The sequence below is a fragment of the Hyla sarda genome, chromosome 10 (assembly GCF_029499605.1).
Source record: "Hyla sarda isolate aHylSar1 chromosome 10, aHylSar1.hap1, whole genome shotgun sequence".
Taxonomy (NCBI): Eukaryota; Metazoa; Chordata; class Amphibia; order Anura; family Hylidae; genus Hyla; species Hyla sarda.
Window position 1 is genome coordinate 7,066,981 of NC_079198.1, and position 19,688 is coordinate 7,086,668.

Below are 19,688 nucleotides of genomic sequence, written 5' to 3' on the forward strand. Positions count from 1 at the left end.
GTAGTTATACCCTCCTCCAGCTCTATCTGTATACTGCTGCTATCTCTATGGGATCAGGAAATATAATAGTTATACACCTTCCCTCCAGTTCTATCTTTATACTGCTGCTGCTGCTATCTCTATGGGATGAGGATATATAGTGGTTATACACCTCCCCTCCAGCTCTGTCTGTATACTGCTGCTATCTCTATGAGATCAAGATATATAATAGTTTTACACCTCCCCTCCAGCTCTGTCTGTATACTGCTGCTATCTCTATGAGATGAAGATATATAATAGTTTTACACCTCCCCTCCAGCTCTATCTGTATACTGCTGCTATCTCTATGAGATCAAGATATATAATAGTTTTACACCTCCCCTCCAGCTCTATCTGTATACTGCTGCTATCTCTATGAGATCAAGATATATAATAGTTTTACACCTCCCCTCCAGCTCTATCTGTATACTGCTGCTATCTCTATGAGATCAAGATATATAATAGTTTTACACCTCCCCTCCAGCTCTGTCTGTGTACTGCTGCTATCTCTATGAGATCAAGATATATAATAGTTTTACACCTCCCCTCCAGCTCTGTCATGCTAAGAACATGTGAAAAGTGCCGTACGAATTTAACATGAGAACAGAGTCTTAAAACGTTAAATCTTACACCTCTGATTATAGGTCAAATCCCTTTCGCCATATGGTAATATTTATCTAAGAAACGCACTTTGAATAAGAAATGCTGTAAACTGCACATAATGTGAACTGACCCCAAACCACTTATCGGTTCACGGGGGGTGACCTCTAGCAGTGCAGTGATCAGATGCCATACCCTCAGCCAGAGGATTCATGGGAAACACTTCTCATCCAAAATGGAGCCAAACCCATTCCTGCCACATCAGCTAAAACAGGTAAGAACAAGCCATACACTAGAACCTCTGCATTATGCTGTAATAATAGCCTGTGTTACACTATATAAGCAAAAAAACAACAACTTTTTCTGGTATATTATTATATTTATGATATTGAAGGGATGAATAATCAAACAAATATAGATGACCGGTCGCACCCTGAGCACAGCCACACCTCAATGTATATAAGATGGTGTGGAGGATCCGGCACCACCAGATCATAGACGTCCAGCACCAGGTATGTACCAAAACCTCTGCTCCTATCCAGATGAAAAGAAAATATTGGCACAATACATGGTAAATGTGCTTAAAGGGGTACTCCGGTGGAAAACTTTTTATTTTTTTTTAATCAACTGGTGCCAGAAAGTTAAACAGATTTGTAAATTACTTCTATTTAAAAAATCTTAATCCTCCCAGTACTTATTAGCGGCTGAATACTACAGAGGAAATGGTTTTCTTTTTGGAACACAGAGCTCTCTGCTGACATCATGACCACAGTGCTCACTGCTGACATCTCTGTCCATTTTAGGAACTGTCCAGAGTAGGAGAAAATCCCCATAGCAAACATATGCTGCTCTGGACAGTTCCTAAAATGGACAGAGATGTCAGCAGAGAGCACTGTGGTCGTGATGTCAGCAGAGAGCACTGTGGTGCAAAAAGAAATCCATTTCCTCTTTAGTATTTAGCAGCTAATAAGTACTGGAAGGATTAAGATTTTTTAATAGAAGTCATTTACAAATCTGTTTAACTTTCTGGCACCAGTTGATTTAAAAAAAAAAAAAAAAAAAATATATATATATATATATATATATATAGAGAGAGAGAGAGAGAGAGAGAGAGAGAGATAGAGAGAGAGAGAGAGAGAGAGAGAGAGAGAAAAAAAGTTTTCCACGGGAGTACCCCTTTAACCCACATACGAGGAGCTGATATCACGGCCACGCCCCCTCGTGACATCACGGCCACGCCCCTCGTGACATCACGGCCACGCCCCCTCGTGACATCATGTCCCCTTCATTCATGTCTATGGGAGGGGGCGTGACAGCCGTCACGCCCCCTCCCATAGACATGAATGAAGGGGACGTGATGTCACGAGGGGGCGTGGCCGTGACATCACAAATCTCGAAGGCAGAGCCCGGCACAGAATGCTGGAGGCTGCACCGAAATCCCGGGGGTCCCAGCGAAGGGAACCCTGCGATCTTACATCTTATCCCCTATCCTTTGGATAGGGGGATAAGACGTATTAGGCCGGAACACCCCTTTAAATGGCCAGCATGTAGTACCACATTTCTCCAGAAGTGGCCACCGTTTGAGAAATGAGCAGCCCTCCTGCAGGGACAGCTGAAACCTGAGAAGTGGTCTCCCATATAGGGCACCTTTACGTTATACCACAGTTGGGGGGGGGGGGGGGTTGTATTGGGGTTGTGATAAAAATTTGTTGTAAATTAGTTGTAAATATAGACAAATCCTCATAGACATTTGCTGATAAACCTTTAGACATTTAGAAATTTCTCTTGACAAAGATTTCTGACCATTTCAATTGTAGACTTTCCAAACTAAAAAATTAAGCCTCAAAAAAGTGAAGATGGGACGGACGGCTGTGATCCTGCAGTCATCACTGGGTGAGTTATATATATATATGTTATACATCTGTATACTGTTGTGTCTTTCTTTACTGTGTACAGTGAAGGGAAGAAAGAAATGATCGTTTTTTTAAAGGGGTACTCCGCTGCTCAGCGTTTGGAACGCTAGAGCCGGTGCCGGGAGCTTGTTACGTCATAGCCTCGCCCCCTCGTGATGTCACGCCCCGCCCCCTCAATGCAAGTCTATGGGAGGGGGCGTGACAGCCGTCACGCCCCCTCCCATAGACTTGCATTGAGGAGGCGGGGCGTGACGTCATGAGGGGGCGAGGCTGTGACGTAACAAGGGCAAAGAAGGAAAAGTCCAGGTGCAGCAAGATCAGAAATTTATTGTAGGATCAAAGATACAGGTAATGCATTAAGACAAGCAGTCGACGCGTTTCGGACCTCTAAGGGTCCTTAGTCATGCCATGACTAAGGACCCTTAGAGGTCCGAAACGCGATCTCGATTCCCAGCTATCACAAGGGATGAGTCCTCTGTATGAATGGGGCGGCAGTGCGCCTAATATGACCACCCCTCTCTTCACTGTCTATGTGACTGACGGAGATAGCTAAGGCCTAGACGGTGAATGGAGACCCCTTTATGTTTATATCATTTATGGCATTTACACTATTTATACCAAGAATTTTTATGTTTTTTATTTTATTTTGCAGGTTTGTTCCTCATACTGATAACTGCACAGGCAGCAGACAGTAAGTATTAGACCCCATGAGGACGCGTTCACTGTATTTTATTTGTATGACGACGGTTACTATATAAGACAGTGCTGTCTGGGCATTCGGGGAGTTGTAGTTTTGCAACAGCTGGAGGCACCCTGGTTGGGAAACACTGATATAAGGGTATAATGGGGACCAATGTTTGTCTGTGCTGGAAATTTTTGTCTGGAAAGTTCCTTTAATGTGTTAATAATAGCAGTCCCATCAGTTTATGTGCGCTCTGATGGTCCTGCACAAGGATCAGGCCGTAGTGCTCAGGTAATTATTAGGAACCCTGTGACATCACTGGGACAGAGAGTGTGTATTGCCAGCCTTAAAGGGGTACTCTGCCCCTAGTTATCTTATCCCCTACCCTGCTGCACCTTAGAGCGTCGGATGCAGCACCAAGGCCACGCCCCGCTCGTGATGTCAGGGCCACGCCCCCTCAATGCAAGTCTATGGCACATCCCTCCCTTTTACTTGCATTGAGGGGGCGTGGTTGTGATGTCATGAGCAGGGCGTGGCCGTGACATTCATCCGGCAAGTGAGTCATCCAGTTTGCTCGGAGCACCAGATGTCAGGGGTGCCACAGCCGAGATCACGGGGGTCCCCAGTGGCGGGACCCCCGCGATCAAACATCTTATCCCCTATGCTTTGGATGGGGATAAGATGTTTAGGGGCGGAGTACCTCTTTAAAGGGATACTCCGGGGAACACAACTCATTCCCTATCCACACAGGATAGATGATAAGTGTCTGATTGCAGGGGGTCCGACCGCTGGGACTCCTAGCGATCTCCAGTAGAGGGTCCAGCTCTCATGCTGACTTACCATACTCCTGAGCGCTCCATTTTCAAATACGAGCAAGAGTGATGGCCCGCTCAGTCTGGACTCGGTCTCGGCTGGTGATTGACTGAGCGGGATGTCACACAGACACGTCTCTCAGAGCGTGGGGAATGGGGTACGTCTCTCAGAGGGTGGGACCCCATTCCCTGCAATCAGACACTTATCCCCTATCCTGTGAGAGTAGATGTTATGTGGGGTCTGGATGTGGAGATCCCCACTGATCCCCAGAGAAGCTCTCAGTTAAGCCTTGTGCCATTAGTTTCTGCTGCAGTCTTTGGAAAGTGGAGCAAATGGTGTTCAGTTTTCTAGAACGTCTAAGATTTCTGAAGTGTTAGACGTTTGTAAAAGTTATAGATACCCTTTAAATCCCACCCCTGATCTGAGCTTATCTGTATAATATGTGGTGACACGGGGGCGCAAGGAATTCATATCACTTCGTGACGCCAGGGCACCGTTAGCCTATACACAGTTCGAGGTGGAGACAGCTTCTCCTGGGCCAGACATGGGAAGAAACACACCGAAATTGGGTTAACTGCCTTTTACTGAGCAGGTGCAGATGGTATTACACACAGTACGGAGCAGAGTAGAAGGGATGCAGTGTAACCCTACGGGAAGCCTGTTGCCTTGCTGGGACTTATGGTGCTTTTCACCCACTTGAGATTAGAGACTGTAGTTTTCCCACGCAGACTAGGGTTCTGACAAGGTCCAATCACTATCACCGCACGGGGTTGACTCACCGCTGTACGGGGAAACTCTTGCAGAATGGCGGCGATGACCTTAGAAGATATTTTCTGAGGCTCCCGTCACGATTTCTCCACACACGACTTCTCCTCCTTTCCTCACTTGAGCTCAGGCTGGAACTACTCCACATCTGAAACTAAAACTGGGGCAACACCTCCCCCCACTACACTATATACTGACCAATTAAGGGGTTCCCATTGGGCAGGCAGGGTCACCTTGTTCACATTGCTCCTCTCTCTCTTAAAGGCACAGTACACGGACAACATATTATACAGTGCATATAGAAAATATATAAAGTGCATTAACATCATAAACATAACAGACACTTTCACAGTAGGCCCAACACAGATGCAGCAGGCATGTCCGAGGAGAACCGCACCCCACAGGACAGTCCCCGGTGCTGGGACACCACATATATATTTCCCATAATACATTGCCTGAAGCTTCACTGTAATGTATGGAGTCTTTCTGATCTACCCTGTCTTGGTTTCTTTGCTTCTTCCCCAGATTCCCCTCCATCTTGTGGGCCCAATGAAGAATATCTGGAGTACGGCCGCCGCTGTTCACAAAGTTCCCTTGAATTGCTTCCGTTTTGTACAGATGAATGTGTGAGGGGATGTTTTTGCAAAGATGGCTACATGAGGGGATACGATGGAGGTTGTGTTGAGAAAGAAGCCTGTATGTGCAGCGGGAACAGAACGTATATGGGCTGCGGCAATGACTGCTTCGCGTCCTGCAAGAGACTGACTAATAATCAGAAGCCGCCATGTTCCCTGGATTGTCATAATGGCTGCTTCTGTAAGCCGGGATATCACAGTCTGTCCGATGGGACTGATAGATGTGTCCTCCCTCAGGACTGTCGCCCCTAGGCGTGGACAATGATAAGAGAGTCCGACACACAGTTACGTAGATCCATTTCTGCATAATAAATTCATTCTGTTGCGCCAATGTGTTCAGCCCCTATACTGACCGCTGCGTCTCCAAATAAACGTTGTGTAGTCGGATCCTGCAGTCACTTTTCTAATATTGAAAATAGAAAACAATTATTTACAAATATCTTGTTCTTATTAATTCTTATTGATGAATAAAAATATTGTTTGTGATGAGAATTTAGTGATTACAGTGGTGTTCTCTATTGTCCACCTGCGGTACAAGTTGTCTCCACCTGCCACGTATCGTCTTGTCCTCATGTCCATCCCTTATATCCATCCCTTATATCCATCCCTTATATCCATCCCTTATATCCATCCCTTATATCCATTCCTTATATCCATCCCTTATATCCATCCCTTATATCCATCCCTTATATCCATTACTTATATCCATCCCTTATATCCATCCCTTATATCCATAACTTATATCCATCCCTTATATCCATAACTTATATCCATCCCTTATATCCATAACTTATATCCATTCCTTATATCCATCCCTTATATCCATCCCTTATATCCATTACTTATATCCATCCCTTATATCCATCCCTTATATCCATAACTTATATCCATCCCTTATATCCATAACTTATATCCATTCCTTATATCCATCCCTTATATCCATCCCTTATATCTATCCCTTATATCCATCCCTTATATCTATCCCTTATATCCATTCCTTATATCCATTCCTTATATCCATTCCTTATATCCATCCCTTATATCCGTCCCTTATATCTGTCCCTTATATCCATTCCTTATATCTATTTCTTATATCCATCCCTTATATCCATCCCTTATATCCATCCCTTATATCCATTCCTTATATCCATTCCTTATATCCATTCCTTATATCCATCCCTTATATCCATCCCTTATATCCATCCCTTATATCCATTCCTTATATCCATTCCTTATATCCATCCCTTATATCCATCCCTTATATCCATCCCTTATATCCATTCCTTATATCCATTCCTTATATCCATTCCTTATATCCATCCCTTATATCTATCCCTCATATCCATCCCTTATATCCATCCCTTATATCCATCCCTTATATCCATTCCTTATATCCATTCCTTATATCCATTCCTTATATCCATCCCTTATATCTATCCCTTATATCCATTCCTTATACCCTGTCCTTATATCTCAACCTTATATCTCATATTCATATCCATCCTCATATCATGTCCTAATACCCATTCCTAATATTGTGTCCTGTATCCATCCCTTATATTCCTTCCTTACATCAAAGTGTAAACATGTGCACCGCTCACGACCCCTGTGATTCACTGCTTCACCTGTGCAAGGACGAGCCGGTCCTGCCCCCGGCTAGGTACACGATTGGAAGAAGGAACTTGTCCAGCACTCAAGGTATTCAGGTAAAAACGATTCGTACTTTATTATAAATCTTCGCACAGGAATCAAAACAAAGAGTGTGACTGACGCGTTTCGCACCTAGGTGCTTAATCGTAGGTGCAGTCTACGATTAAGCACCTAGGTGCGAAATGCGTCAGTCACACTCTTTGTTTTGATTCCTGTCCGAAGATTTATAATAAAGTACAAATCGTTTTTACCTGAATACCTTGAGTGCTGGACAAGTTCCTTCTTCCAATTGCCTTCCTTATATCCTAGAATTAAAGAGAAAAGAAAGGGACTGTGCCTCGTGTATTACCCAAGACACCAGATGGCATAGAGAGTGAAATGGCACCAGCCTATTGGTTGGCCGCTCACCTTGTGGCAGATAATCAGCGCTTATCACCCCTAGATAGGGGTACAATCATAACTTTGGTCGGAATGAACTGCAAAGCCCAATGGGTCACAGGGGTGGAAGATCCAATCCGGTTCTATGGAGTCAGTGAAGGAAGCAAAAACGACCCATACATCAGGCACTGTTCAGAGTTCCATTGCTGAATAAGTGTATACAAAGCGAATGTGGCATTAAAAGTACCAACAGGCATTGTGTTTATTAAGTTAAGAGGCCAATGGCGCATTTCAGAGGTAGAACCCTCCTTCCTCAGATTGGCATGCCTTGGGTTCTACCTCCGAAATGCTTCATTAGTCTTCATTTCCTGAACTCATATATCTTCCTCATATTCTGACCTCATATCCATCCCTTCCGTCCTATCCTTATATCCACACCTCATATCCTGATATCACGTTGGGCAGGGATATGGGCAGCCCTAAGATCTCGCCCACAGACATTTTTCCTGCCTACTTGAGTATGCACCCTAAATGACGGATCCTCAACTGGATGGCGATCCCTGTTCTCAGTGAGTGCAGAGATGCAACATGGTCCAAAATAATAAACAACGCATTACAGATGTCAGGGAAGCACGTCAGGGTACAGTGCTGCAGAATCCGGAATAATTATTATTAAAAAGTGTTAAAGTGGTACTCCGGCCCTAAGATATCTTATCCACTATCCAAAGGATAGGGGATAAGATGTTTGACCGCGGGGGTCCCACCTCTTTGAGCTGTATGCCGTGCTGCCAGCTCACAAACTGCCGGGTACCGACCACGGGGCCGGAGTATTGTGCGTCACGACTCCGCCCCCGTGTGACGTCATGCCCCGCCCTCGCTATGCAAGTCTATGGGAGGGGGCATAGTGATCTTCAGTGGGCTCTGAGTAACAAAAGAATGCTGAGATCTTTCAGGTATGAAGCTTGCAGAATTGTGAATACAGCTGGAATATAATACAAGTTGTGACTAGTGATCAGTACAGGATACAGACTCTAGATGTCCTAGGGGTTGTCTGATCCTGATATAAGATGCTGGAGGCGGCCGGTATTACGCTGATCACTGTGGGTCTGAGGAATCAGGTTATTACTTATTTGCATAAAATTTTCCCATCTTCCGGGTTCAGAACGTTATAAACATAAATTAATGTTTCAACATTCAGTAATTATATATTGCATGGTGACAATATAGATAAAATATGGACTAGTAGTCACACCCTGAGCACACCTACACCTCAATATACACTGCTCAAAACAATACAGGGAACACTTACTGTAATGTAAGTCACTGACACTTGTGTGAGATCCCACTGTCCACTCAGGAAGAACACTGATTGACAATCAATTTCACATGGAACAGACAACAGGTGGAAATTATAGGCAATTAGCAAGACACCCCCCAATAAAGGAGTGGTTCTGCAGGTGGTGACCACAGACCACTTCTCAGTTCCTATGCTTCCTGGCTGATGTTTTGGTCACTTTTGAATGCTGGCGGTGCTTTCACTCTAGTGGTAGCATGAGACGGAGTCTACAACCCACACAAGTGGCTCAGGTAGTGCAGCTCCTCCAGGATGGCACATCAATGCGAGCTGTGGCAAGAAGGTTTGCTGTGTCTGGCAGCGTAGTGTCCAGAGCATGGAGGCGCTACCAGGAGACAGGCCAGTACATCAGGAGACGTGGAGGAGGCCGTAGGAGGGCAACAACCCAGCAGCAGGACCGCTACCTCCACCTTTGTGCAAGGAGGAGCAGGAGGAGCACTGCCAGAGCCCTGCAAAATGACCTCCAGCAGGACACAAATGTGCATGTGTCCACTCAAACGGTAAGACTCCATGAGGGTGGTATGAGGGCCCGTCGTCCACAGGTGGGGGTTGTGCTTACAGCCCAACACCGGGCAGGACGTTTGGCATTTGCCAGAGAACACCAAGATTGGCAAAATCACCACTGGGGCCCTGTGCTCTTCACAGATGGAAGCAGGTTCACACTGAGAACATGTGACCCTCGCTATCTCTGTGCAGCACCCGACGGTTTTGAGTGCGGGCAGCGGGGGTCGTGATGTCACTGCCACGCCCCTCGTGACATCACGTCACTCCCCCTCAATGAAAGTCTATGGGAAGGGGTATGACGGCCACCACGCCCCCTCCCATAGACTTGCATTGAGGGGATGAGACATGACGTCACAAGGGGCGTGGACATGACTTCACCACCCCGCCGCCCGCTGGGCCAGTGGAATTCCACTTTTTAAGGGATCTTTTACTAAGTTTTACCCTATAAAACAAGTGGCATGACCTAGGCTGCTCGATCACTTCTGGATAGGAATGATTACAGCTGGGGGCGCTCTGCAGCCGCACCCCCCCCCCCCTGACTACTTGTCCTCATTTACATACTGCATGTGACATTTCTAACAGTCGTTTTATCCACATTAACAGACGTCCAAGCCGACAGGTAGGACACATGATATTAACCTCGTCCCTTGTTATATGGATTATATTCTATTAATTATATCGGTTCCCTTTAATTATAATTACGTTTTATTACCGGTACAAACAAAATACCAGTACGGGCCTCCAGGAAGTAATGCCGGCCACCTGACAACTCTAGGTGCAAGAAGGGAGTGGACTGCTACTATGTGGGGGTAACAAAATGGGATATTACTACTACATGGGGATCAAAGGGGGACTTTACCATTGTGTGAGCAGGGCCGCCATCAGGAATTTGGGGGCCCCATAAAGTCATAGCGTCTCACCAAAAGCAATAGTCCAAAAACAGTTTTTTAATTTGGGTCATATCTCTGGTCATCTCTCTCTCTCTGCAAAATATGTGCAGCAGCAAAATATGTCCGTATTTTAGCACGTATACCTCAGCTTTTATTTAATCTTAGACAGTGAGGGTCTGGCTGCTGAGACCCCCACGGATCATAAGAACAAAGGAACAAAAAGAGTTTTCTTGGTTATATTTTCAGCCAAAATAGTGTGTGTGTGTGTGTGAACAAAGCGAAAAGGGAAAAGTCGGGCCATTGCTATCATATACTGCGGTTTAAAGGGGTACTCCGGCCCTAAGACATCTTATCCCCTATCCAAAGGATAGGGGATGAGACGCCTGACACCGGGGGTCCGGCCGCTGGGGACCCCCGCAATTTTGAATTCGGCACCAAACTGCCGGGTGCCAACCAAGGGGCCGGAGTATCATGACATTACGACTCTGCCCCCGTGTGACATCATGCCCCGCCCTCGCTATGCAAGTCTATGGGAGGGGGCGTCACGCCCCCTCCCATAGACTTGCATAGCGGGGGCGGGGCGTGACGTCACACAGGGGTGGAGTCGGGGTCAGCACCCGGCAGTTTGTGAGCTGGCAGCGCGGCGTGCAGCTCAAAGAGGTGGGCGCCGAATGCAAGATTGTGGCGGTCCCCAGCTGCAGATAGTGCGGTCAGACATCTTATTCCCTATTCTTTGGATAGGGGATAAGATGTTTTTTTTTTGGCAAAGTACCCCTTTAAGCTTTCACATTGCATCCCGACTGTGGCTGTTCAGTCTACGGACTTGACTTGCATGGAACTTCGGCAAAATGTGGATAGGGCATAAGATGTCTTAGGGCCGGAGTACCCCTCTAATATTTGACAGCAATGGTGTCTTGCATTATGGATCTGCAACAAGGTTGTAAATTTCAATTCACCAAAACAGAAGTGCTGAACTTTTCCCTAGGAAATCACATATATATATATATATATATATATATATATATATATATACACATTTAAATATAGATTATATACATGCATCGGTGGATTAACTACTATAGACGGGGCTGTTCACAAAACAAAACCAGTATACTAATACCAACATTATCAATAATACCACTAAAAAAATACCGCCACCTCATTATCATACAGTACACCCAGACAGTGACCAAATAACGTTGCCATATACTGATACAAAAAAATTATAATAATTCGGTATTGTCCAAGACCAATATTACCAATGATACCTCTATACAGGGGACAAATAATCGGTTACACCCTGATCACATATTCCTACCCTTCAATGACTGAATAATGCCGCCATACTGTTACTGTCTACCAAACATTATTTCCCCATCATGCAGACACTGGCCGTTCCTCGTGGCATCCCGTCGTGCCCGGTAAGATGATGGCTAATCATCCAGCCATCTTGCCTCGAGGACCTAAGGGAGTTGAAGATTGAATTTTCTTTGTCTAGGTTTCTTAGGATCTAGTAAAGATATGGATATGTGTGTGCATGTGTGTGGTATAGTATTATTATTTAAAAAAAAAATAGAAGAAAAAAAATTACCAAAAAATGGTGTGCGGTGGGAGTGCTTATGGTTTTTGTAATGTGTGATTTTCCCAAGTTTGGGTGTTTTTGAGTTAAAGCTAAACAGTGCTATTTTTTATGTTTCTTTTTTGGTATTGTAAATTTAGTATGCATGTGAGTGTGTTGTTAGATATTTGGTTATGTAAGGTGTAGTTCTAGTATTTTTTAGGAAGGATTTATGCTCTTTTATTTAAATGTAAAGTTTGGGTTTATGTTATTTCATGTTGTTGTTTCCTTTATGGCAAAATTGTGCTGGTTTTCTGTTTGTTATGATTTATATTTTTCTAATATAAGATTTACAGGATATAACTCAGGATCAGTACAGTATAAGTAATGTAATGTATATACACAGTGACCTCACCAGCAGAATAGTGAGTGCAGCTCTGGGGTATAATACAGGATATAACTCAGAATCAGTACAGGATAAGTAATGTAATGTATGTACACAATGACCTCTCCAGCAGAATAGTGAGTACAGCTCTGGAGTATAATACAGTATATAACTCAGGATCAGTATAGGATAAGTAATGTAATGTATGTACACAGTGACCTCACCAGCAGAATAGTGAGTACAGCTCTGGAGTATAATACAGGATATAACTCAGGATCAGTACAGTATAAGTAATGTAATGTATATACACAGTGACCTCACCAGCAGAATAGTGAGTGCAGCTCTGGGGTATAATACAGGATATAACTCAGGATCAGTACAGGATAAGTAATGTAATGTATGTACACAGTGACCTCACCAGCAGAATAGTGAGTACAGCTCTGGAGTATAATACAGGATATAACTCAGGATCAGTACAGGATAAGTAATGTAATGTATGTGCACAGTGACCTCACCAGCAGAATAGTGAGTACAGCTCTGGAGTATAATACAGGATATAACTCAGGATCAGTACAGGATAAGTAATGTAATGTATGTACACAGTGACCTCACCAGCAGAATAGTGAGTACAGCTCTGGAGTATAATGCAGGATATAACTCAGGATCAGTACAGGATAAGTGATGTAATGTATGTACACAGTGATCTCACCAGCAGAATAGTGAGTACAGCTCTGGAGTATAATACAGGATATAAATCAGGATCAGTACAGGATAAGTAATGTAATGTATGTACACAGTGATCTCACCAGCAGAATAGTGAGTGCAGCTCTGGAGTATATATATATATCTATGATATACTATATGAAGGCGACCTGACAAACTGCAATCCATTTATTAGCTTCTTATAAGAACACTTCTAACCAAGTTATGTCATTTTTCTGGTTTCTTATTACTAAACAATTTACGTATATTATGTGGTAACAATGATGACACATTATAAACCAAACATAGATGACAGTTCACACCCTGAACATGTATAATTATATCTACACCCGCAATGTATATAAGATTGTGCCTTCGTAGAATCCCTGCACCACCAGAAGATCCTACAAGTGCATCACGTCCAGGTTTGTAGCAAACGTACTCCGGGGCCCAGTACAAAGGGTTTGTGCTAAATCTACGTATATGTTACATAGAACAATGTTTCCCAACCAGGGTGCCTCCAGCTGTTGCAAAACTACAACTCCCAGCATGCCCGGACAGCCAACGGCTGTCCGGGCATGCTGGGAGCTGTAGTTTCGCAACAGCTGGAGGCACCCTGGTTGGGAAATATTGACATAGCGGGACCATAAGGTTTGTCCCATCTGGTCTAGGAGAAAAGATCATCATTCCCCCATGATTGGCTCCCACTCTTTGTTTGCTGACATTGTATCCCCTATTCCTACATTTTCTTAAAGGGGTACTCCGGTGTAAACCTTTTTATTTTTTATTTTTTTAAATCAACTGGTGCCAGAAAGTTAAACAGATTTGTAAATGACTTCTATTAAAAAATCTTAATCCTTCCAGTACTTATTAGCTGCTTAATACTACAGAGGGAATTTTTTTCTTTTTGGAACACCACAGAGCTCTCTTCTGACATCATGAGCACAGTGCTCTCTGCTGACACCTCTGTCCATTTTAAGAACTGTCCAGAGTAGGAGAAAATTCCCAAACATATGCTGCTCTGGACGGTTCCTAAAATGGACAGAGATGTCAGCAGAGAGCACTGTGGTCATGATGTCAGCAGACAGCTCTGTGGTGTTCCAAAAAGAAAAGAATTTCCTCTGTAGTATTCAGCAGCTAATAAGTACTGGAAGGATTAAGATTTTTTTTAATAGAAGTAATTTACAAATCTGTTTAACTTTCTGGCATCAGTTGATTAAAAAAATAAATAAAAATAAAATAAAAAGTTTTCCACCGGAGTATCCCTTTAAGGCAAGTGAATGCCATGGAGCAAGAATTACGATATAATGTCATTGTAAAGAGCGTCTCCTACTCTGGAGGACTCATCATGTTACATGATCTCTGATGACGTTTTCTCACATAAATTGTACAGAAATAGTTTGAGCCTCAAAACTGAACATGGGAGGAACATCTGTGATCCTGCTGTCATCCCTGAGTGAGTAACAAATATTATACGTCTGTATACTGTGTCTATCTATCTATCTCATATCTATCTATCTACCTATCTATCTATCTCATATCTATCTATCTATCTCATATATATCTATCTATCTCATATCTATCTATCTCATATCTATCTATCTATCTATCTATCTATCTCATATCTATCTATCTATCTATCTCATATCTATCTATCTACCTTTCTATCTATCTCATATCTATCTATCTATCTATCTCATATCTATCTATCTACCTATCTATCTATCTCATATCTATCTATCTATCTATCTCATATCTATCTATCTATCTCATATCTATCTCTATCTCATATCTATCTATCTCATATCTATCTATCTCATATCTATCTATCTACCTATCTATCTCATATCTATCTATCTATCTATCTATCTCATATCTATCTATCTATCTATCTATCTCATATCTATCTCTATCTCATATCTATCTATCTCATATCTATCTATCTCATATCTATCTATCTCATATCTATCTATCTATCTATCTATCTATCTATCTATCTCATATCTATCTATCTATCTATCTCATATCTATCTATCTATCTCATATCTATCTATCTATCTCATATCTATCTCATATCTATCTCATATCTATCTATCTCATATCTATCCATCTCATATCTATCTATCTCATATCTATCTATCTATCTATCTCATATCTATCTATCTATCTATCTATCTATCTATCTCATATCTATCTATCTATCTATCTCATATCTATCTCTATCTCATATCTATCTATCTCATATCTATCTATCTCATATCTATCTATCTCATATCTATCTATCTCATATCTATCTATCTCATATCTATCTCATATCTATCTATCTCATATCTATCCATCTCATATCTATCTATCTCATATCTATCTATCTATCTATCTCATATCTATCTCTATCTCATATCTATCTATCTCATATCTATCTATCTCATATCTATCTATCTCATATCTATCTATCTCATATCTATCTATCTCATATCTATCTCATATCTATCTATCTCATATCTATCCATCTCATATCTATCTATCTCATATCTATCTATCTATCTATCTCATATCTATCTCATATCTATCTATCTATCTATCTCATATCTATCTATCTCATATCTATCTATATATCTATCTATCTCATATCTATCTCATATCTATCTATCTATCTATCTATCTATGTCATATCTATCTATCTAATGTCTATCTATCTATCTCATATCTATCTATCTCATATCTATCTATCTCATATCTATCTATCTATCTATCTATCTCATATCTATCTCATATCTATCTATCTATCTATCTATCTCATATCTATCTATCTCATATCTATCTATCTCATATCTATCTATCTCATATCTATCTATCTATCTCATATCTATCTATCTCATATCTATCTATATATCTATCTCTCTATCTATGTCATATCTATCTATCTAATATCTATCTATCTATAGAATCTCATATCTATCTATCTATCTATCTATCTCATATCTATCTATCTATCTCATATCTATCTATCTCATATCTATCTATCTCATATCTATCTATCTCATATCTATCTATCTATCTATCTCATATAGATCTATCTATCCTCCGATAAAAGAAGTGCAACAACGCAAGCCCAGCTATAACAATGTTTATCCACAGAGTATCTTGCAGAACAGGCAGGGCAGTAAAGGGTTAATCCTAAATTCATCCAAAACCACAAACACAGATCAATGTAAAGAAATAGAGAAACCCAGAACCAAAGTAGTGACAACAACCCTCAACTCAGGTTTCCCCATGGCTTCTTCAGGGGTATCACCTTCATCTGGTTGGATGGGATGTATGGAGGAGCTGTGCACCTGCACACAGGGGTCAGGAGGGGGCGCACCACATGCCTTCCATCCTCCATTCCAGTGTTTTTAAACCAACGTGCCTCCAGCTGTTGCAAATCTACAACTCCCAGCATGCCTGGACAGCCAACGGCTGTCCAGGCATGCTGGGAGTTGTAGTTTTGCAACATCTGGAGGCCCCCTGTTTGGGAAACACTGATCTATTCTATTGTATTACCTGATCAGATTCCTCTTCACCTCCCCTCTCATTGTTTATGTTTTATGGACTTTACACTAAGAATGTTGTTTTTCAGGTGTTCTCTTCATGCTGGTACATGTCCAAGAAGCATACGGTAAGGATTATATCTATTTGATAACCTTTACTATATAAAAGTTTAATTTAAAGGGGTACTCCAGGATTTTTTTTCCCCTTCAGCCTTTGAGCCCATCATGCCCAGTTATAATACTTTAATAATGTAATATACTTCTTTAACCTCCGGCCGGTGCTTTGTCTTGTTTTCACACCCGGAAGTGCTGTCTCTAACCTTTCCCAGCATTCCATGCGGCCAGAGACAACATGTCACAAGTCACATGGTCTCCAGGGGGCGTGGCTATGTTGCAATGGGTGGGGTGGATAACAGGGTAGGAGAGATTTACTGAAGTAATGCTATCTGCCCAACTACTGTAGCATAGCCACGCCCCCTGGAGACCATGTGACTTATGACATGTTGTCTCTGGCCGCATGGAATGCTGGGAGAGGTCTGAGACAGTCGTAAAATGACAAGACTTGCACTACAGCAATTCAGGGTGTGGAAACAGGACAAAGCGCCACCCGGAGGTTATAGAAGGAGATTACACGGTATTATCAGTGGGAATCATGGGCTGAAGAAAAATAAATTCTGGAGTACCCCTTTAAAGTCTACTTGTCATGTAAAAAAAATAAAATAATATATATATATATATATATATATATATTAAAGGGGTACTCCACCTTATCCCCTATCCAAAGGATAAGATGTCTAATCGCAGAGGTCCCGCCATTGGTCCTGCGGCACCGCAGTCTTCTGGTCAGCGCCGCGTCGCTAGTCATCAGACACGGAGCAAAGTTCGCTCCGTGTCTGATGACTAGCGATGCAGCGCTGACGTCATGGCCACACCCCCTTGTGACGTCATGCTCTCCTTCTCAATGCAAGTTTATGGGAAAAGTCTTGATGGCCGCCATGCCCCCTCCCATAGACATGCTTGAGGGGGCAGGGCCATGACAAGTCACAAGCCTCCGGTACCGCAGCCGGGTGCTGCAGGGAGATCGCGGGGGTCCCAGCGGCGGGACCCTCGTGATCAGACATCTCATCCCCTGTCCTTTTGATTGGGGGATTAATAGTCTAGGGGCGGAGTACCTCTTTAAGCGTAGGGTCACACATAGCGCATCCACAGCGTATTTTGTGCTGCGGATGTGCTGATGGCAGCCACAAGAGCGAGCTCTCTGCTGCGGCTGGGTAGCTCTGTGTGTCCGCTCGTAGTGGGGGAAAATCTGCCACTACGAATGGACACACAGATCTTGTTGCTGCCATTGGTGCATCTAGAGCATTAAATACGCTGCGGATGCGCTACATGTGACCTTACCCTTAATTAAAAAAAAAAAAAGTTCTCTCCCTGCTCTTAGTCAACCTGGATGGACTTATAATGTAAGTCTATGGGGTCATCCAGTTCTCATAGACACTCACTCACCCCCCGACTGATAAAGATCTTTGGCATGTCCCAAGTGTGCCCCCAGCTGTTGCAAAACTACAGCTTTCGGCATGCCCAGACAGCCTTTGGCTGTCTGGGCATGCTGGGAGCTGTAATTCTGCAACAGCTGGAGACACATCAACGCAGTATGGAAACTACACCATATGAACCCACCGTAACTATTTTTTTTTTGCAGTTGGTTATGGCGGTAAACCTTGTCCACCCGGCAAAGAATATGACAGTTGTGGGAGTGCCTGCCCGCCGACCTGCGATAACATGGTGCCCATATGTATGGCCATGTGTAAACCAGGATGTTTCTGCAAGGGTAAAACTGTAGACAATGGTCGCGGTAAATGCGTGAAGAGGCAAGACTGCTGCAAAGGGAACATGATATATTCTGAATGCGGCAACGACTGCGGCCGTGTGTGCCCAACAAACAAACCAACCACCATCGACTGCACTAGTTGTTTCCCCGGCTGCTTCTGTAAAACCGGATATAGACGCCTGGGTGACCGTTGTGTCCATCCCAAGGACTGCCCCAGAAAACCTTTCCACCATTAGTCTGGCCCATTTGTCTTATTGACAATCGGCAACAACAATTGTACTGAAAATAAAACAATTTGAAAAAGTTATTTTTTATCTCTTTTTGATTTTTTTTACTATGGATCAAATCTGTAACCAATCTACATTGATGTGTAAGTGATCACCTGATCTGATTTGGATCTGTCTCATCTGCAGTAAAGTCGGGTGTTGCAGTTTGGCCCTCGCTGGACCCATTTACAACAGCCCCCAAGAACCAGCCATATTGCCCCCCGCCCCTTTAGAACATCCCTGTAGGTTTGATCAGTTGTCGTCTCAGTGCTAGACCCCCACCGATCATTTGGATGAGCGGGGAGAAAAGCATGGTAGTGCACTTCACTCCCCAGCTTGTGGTTATCTTCGTCCTGCTTCACAAGACGGCCCTATGATAGGTCTACGGGCTGATCTGTGAAGCAGGACGGAGATTGTTAACAGCTGGGGAGTGAAGCGCACTACAATGCTCTTCTCCCCACTCATTCTAATGATTGGTGGTGGACTCAGCACTGAGACCCTGACCGATCAAAACTTTTGATATGTCTCTGTGACACTGGGACACTAAAGAATCAGCCACAGTTTATCCCATAAGATTCAGTCACTATAAGACACAAGAAGAGTCTGCCATAGACCCCCCTCTGATTATTAGAAGGAGCAGGAAGAAGAGCATGGTAGTGTGCTTCACTCTCCAACTGATAGCGATCTCGTCCTACTTCACAGATCAACCCATAGATTTATAATGGGACCGTCTTGTAAAGCAGGACAGAGATTGCTGCCAGCTGGGGAGTGAAGCACACTACCAAGCTCTGAGACCCTGACCAATTAAAACTTTGTCTTTGTGACACTGGGACACTAAAGAATCAGCCATAGTATCTCCTATAATATTAAGTCACTATAAGACACCAGAAGAGTCTGCCCTAATACACCCACCAATCATCAGAATTATTGAGGAGAAAAGCATGGTAGTGTGCTTCACTCTCCTTAAGATGTAGCCATAGTGGTCACCTCTTTTCTTCTGGTTAGGATCACAGGACAGCCATCATGGATGTTGGGTTGTGGACGTACCATGTGTCCTCCCTACTAGGTTCAAATCCCACCAAGGACAACATCTGCAAGGAGTTTGTATGTTCTCCCACATGGGTTTCCTCTCCACACTGCAGCTCACACAGAGCTCTGCACTCCACAGACACTTGGACAATACTGCTCTCAGACTAGGCCAAGACTGGATAACTTCC

At 43.2% G+C, this 19,688-nt stretch overlaps 2 protein-coding genes and 1 long non-coding RNA gene across 4 annotated transcripts in view; 2 read left to right on the forward strand and 1 right to left on the reverse strand.

Annotated features, from left to right (window-relative positions):
* Positions 1-5,825, forward strand: part of LOC130294057 (serine protease inhibitor swm-1-like) — a 105,137-nt gene extending 99,312 nt beyond the window's left edge. The window contains exons 2-6 of the mRNA XM_056543443.1: positions 663-892; positions 1,013-1,130; positions 2,436-2,511; positions 3,184-3,222; positions 5,317-5,825. Of these exons, the coding sequence (XP_056399418.1) occupies positions 1,083-1,130; positions 2,436-2,511; positions 3,184-3,222; positions 5,317-5,678 (525 nt within the window). The 5' untranslated portion in view covers positions 663-892; positions 1,013-1,082 and the 3' untranslated portion in view covers positions 5,679-5,825. The remainder of the gene's footprint in view (positions 1-662; positions 893-1,012; positions 1,131-2,435; positions 2,512-3,183; positions 3,223-5,316) is intronic.
* LOC130294061 (uncharacterized) lies at positions 5,697-9,812 on the reverse strand. Its single transcript, XR_008848371.1, has 3 exons — positions 9,754-9,812; positions 7,485-7,597; positions 5,697-5,829 (listed from the first exon to the last, which is right to left on the reverse strand). It is a non-coding gene; the product is annotated as an uncharacterized LOC130294061 (long non-coding RNA).
* Positions 9,813-9,882: 70 nt separating this feature from the next.
* Positions 9,883-18,506, forward strand: LOC130294060 (cysteine-rich venom protein 1-like). Of its 2 annotated transcripts, none has more exons than XM_056543455.1 (4): positions 9,883-9,931; positions 14,241-14,303; positions 16,467-16,505; positions 18,077-18,506. In XM_056543455.1, the coding sequence occupies exons 2-4, from the start codon at positions 14,267-14,269 to the stop codon at positions 18,439-18,441; spliced, it is 441 nt and encodes a 146-aa protein (XP_056399430.1). In that variant the 5' UTR covers positions 9,883-9,931; positions 14,241-14,266; the 3' UTR covers positions 18,442-18,506. The 2 variants fall into 2 exon arrangements, with proteins under 2 accessions (XP_056399430.1, XP_056399431.1); XM_056543456.1 differs by lacking the exon at positions 9,883-9,931 and adding an exon at positions 13,206-13,272.
* Positions 18,507-19,688: the final 1,182 nt, after the last annotated feature.

Excerpts from the sequence above, each read along its gene's own strand:
- LOC130294060 (XM_056543455.1), top strand. The coding sequence starts at position 14,267 with ATGGGAGGAACATCTGTGATCCTGCTGTCATCCCTGA. Across the intron at positions 14,304-16,466 it reads GATCCTGCTGTCATCCCTGA|GTGTTCTCTTCATGCTGGTA; the intron begins GTGAGTAACAAA and ends GTTGTTTTTCAG. Across the intron at positions 16,506-18,076 it reads ACATGTCCAAGAAGCATACG|TTGGTTATGGCGGTAAACCT; the intron begins GTAAGGATTATA and ends TTTTTTTTGCAG.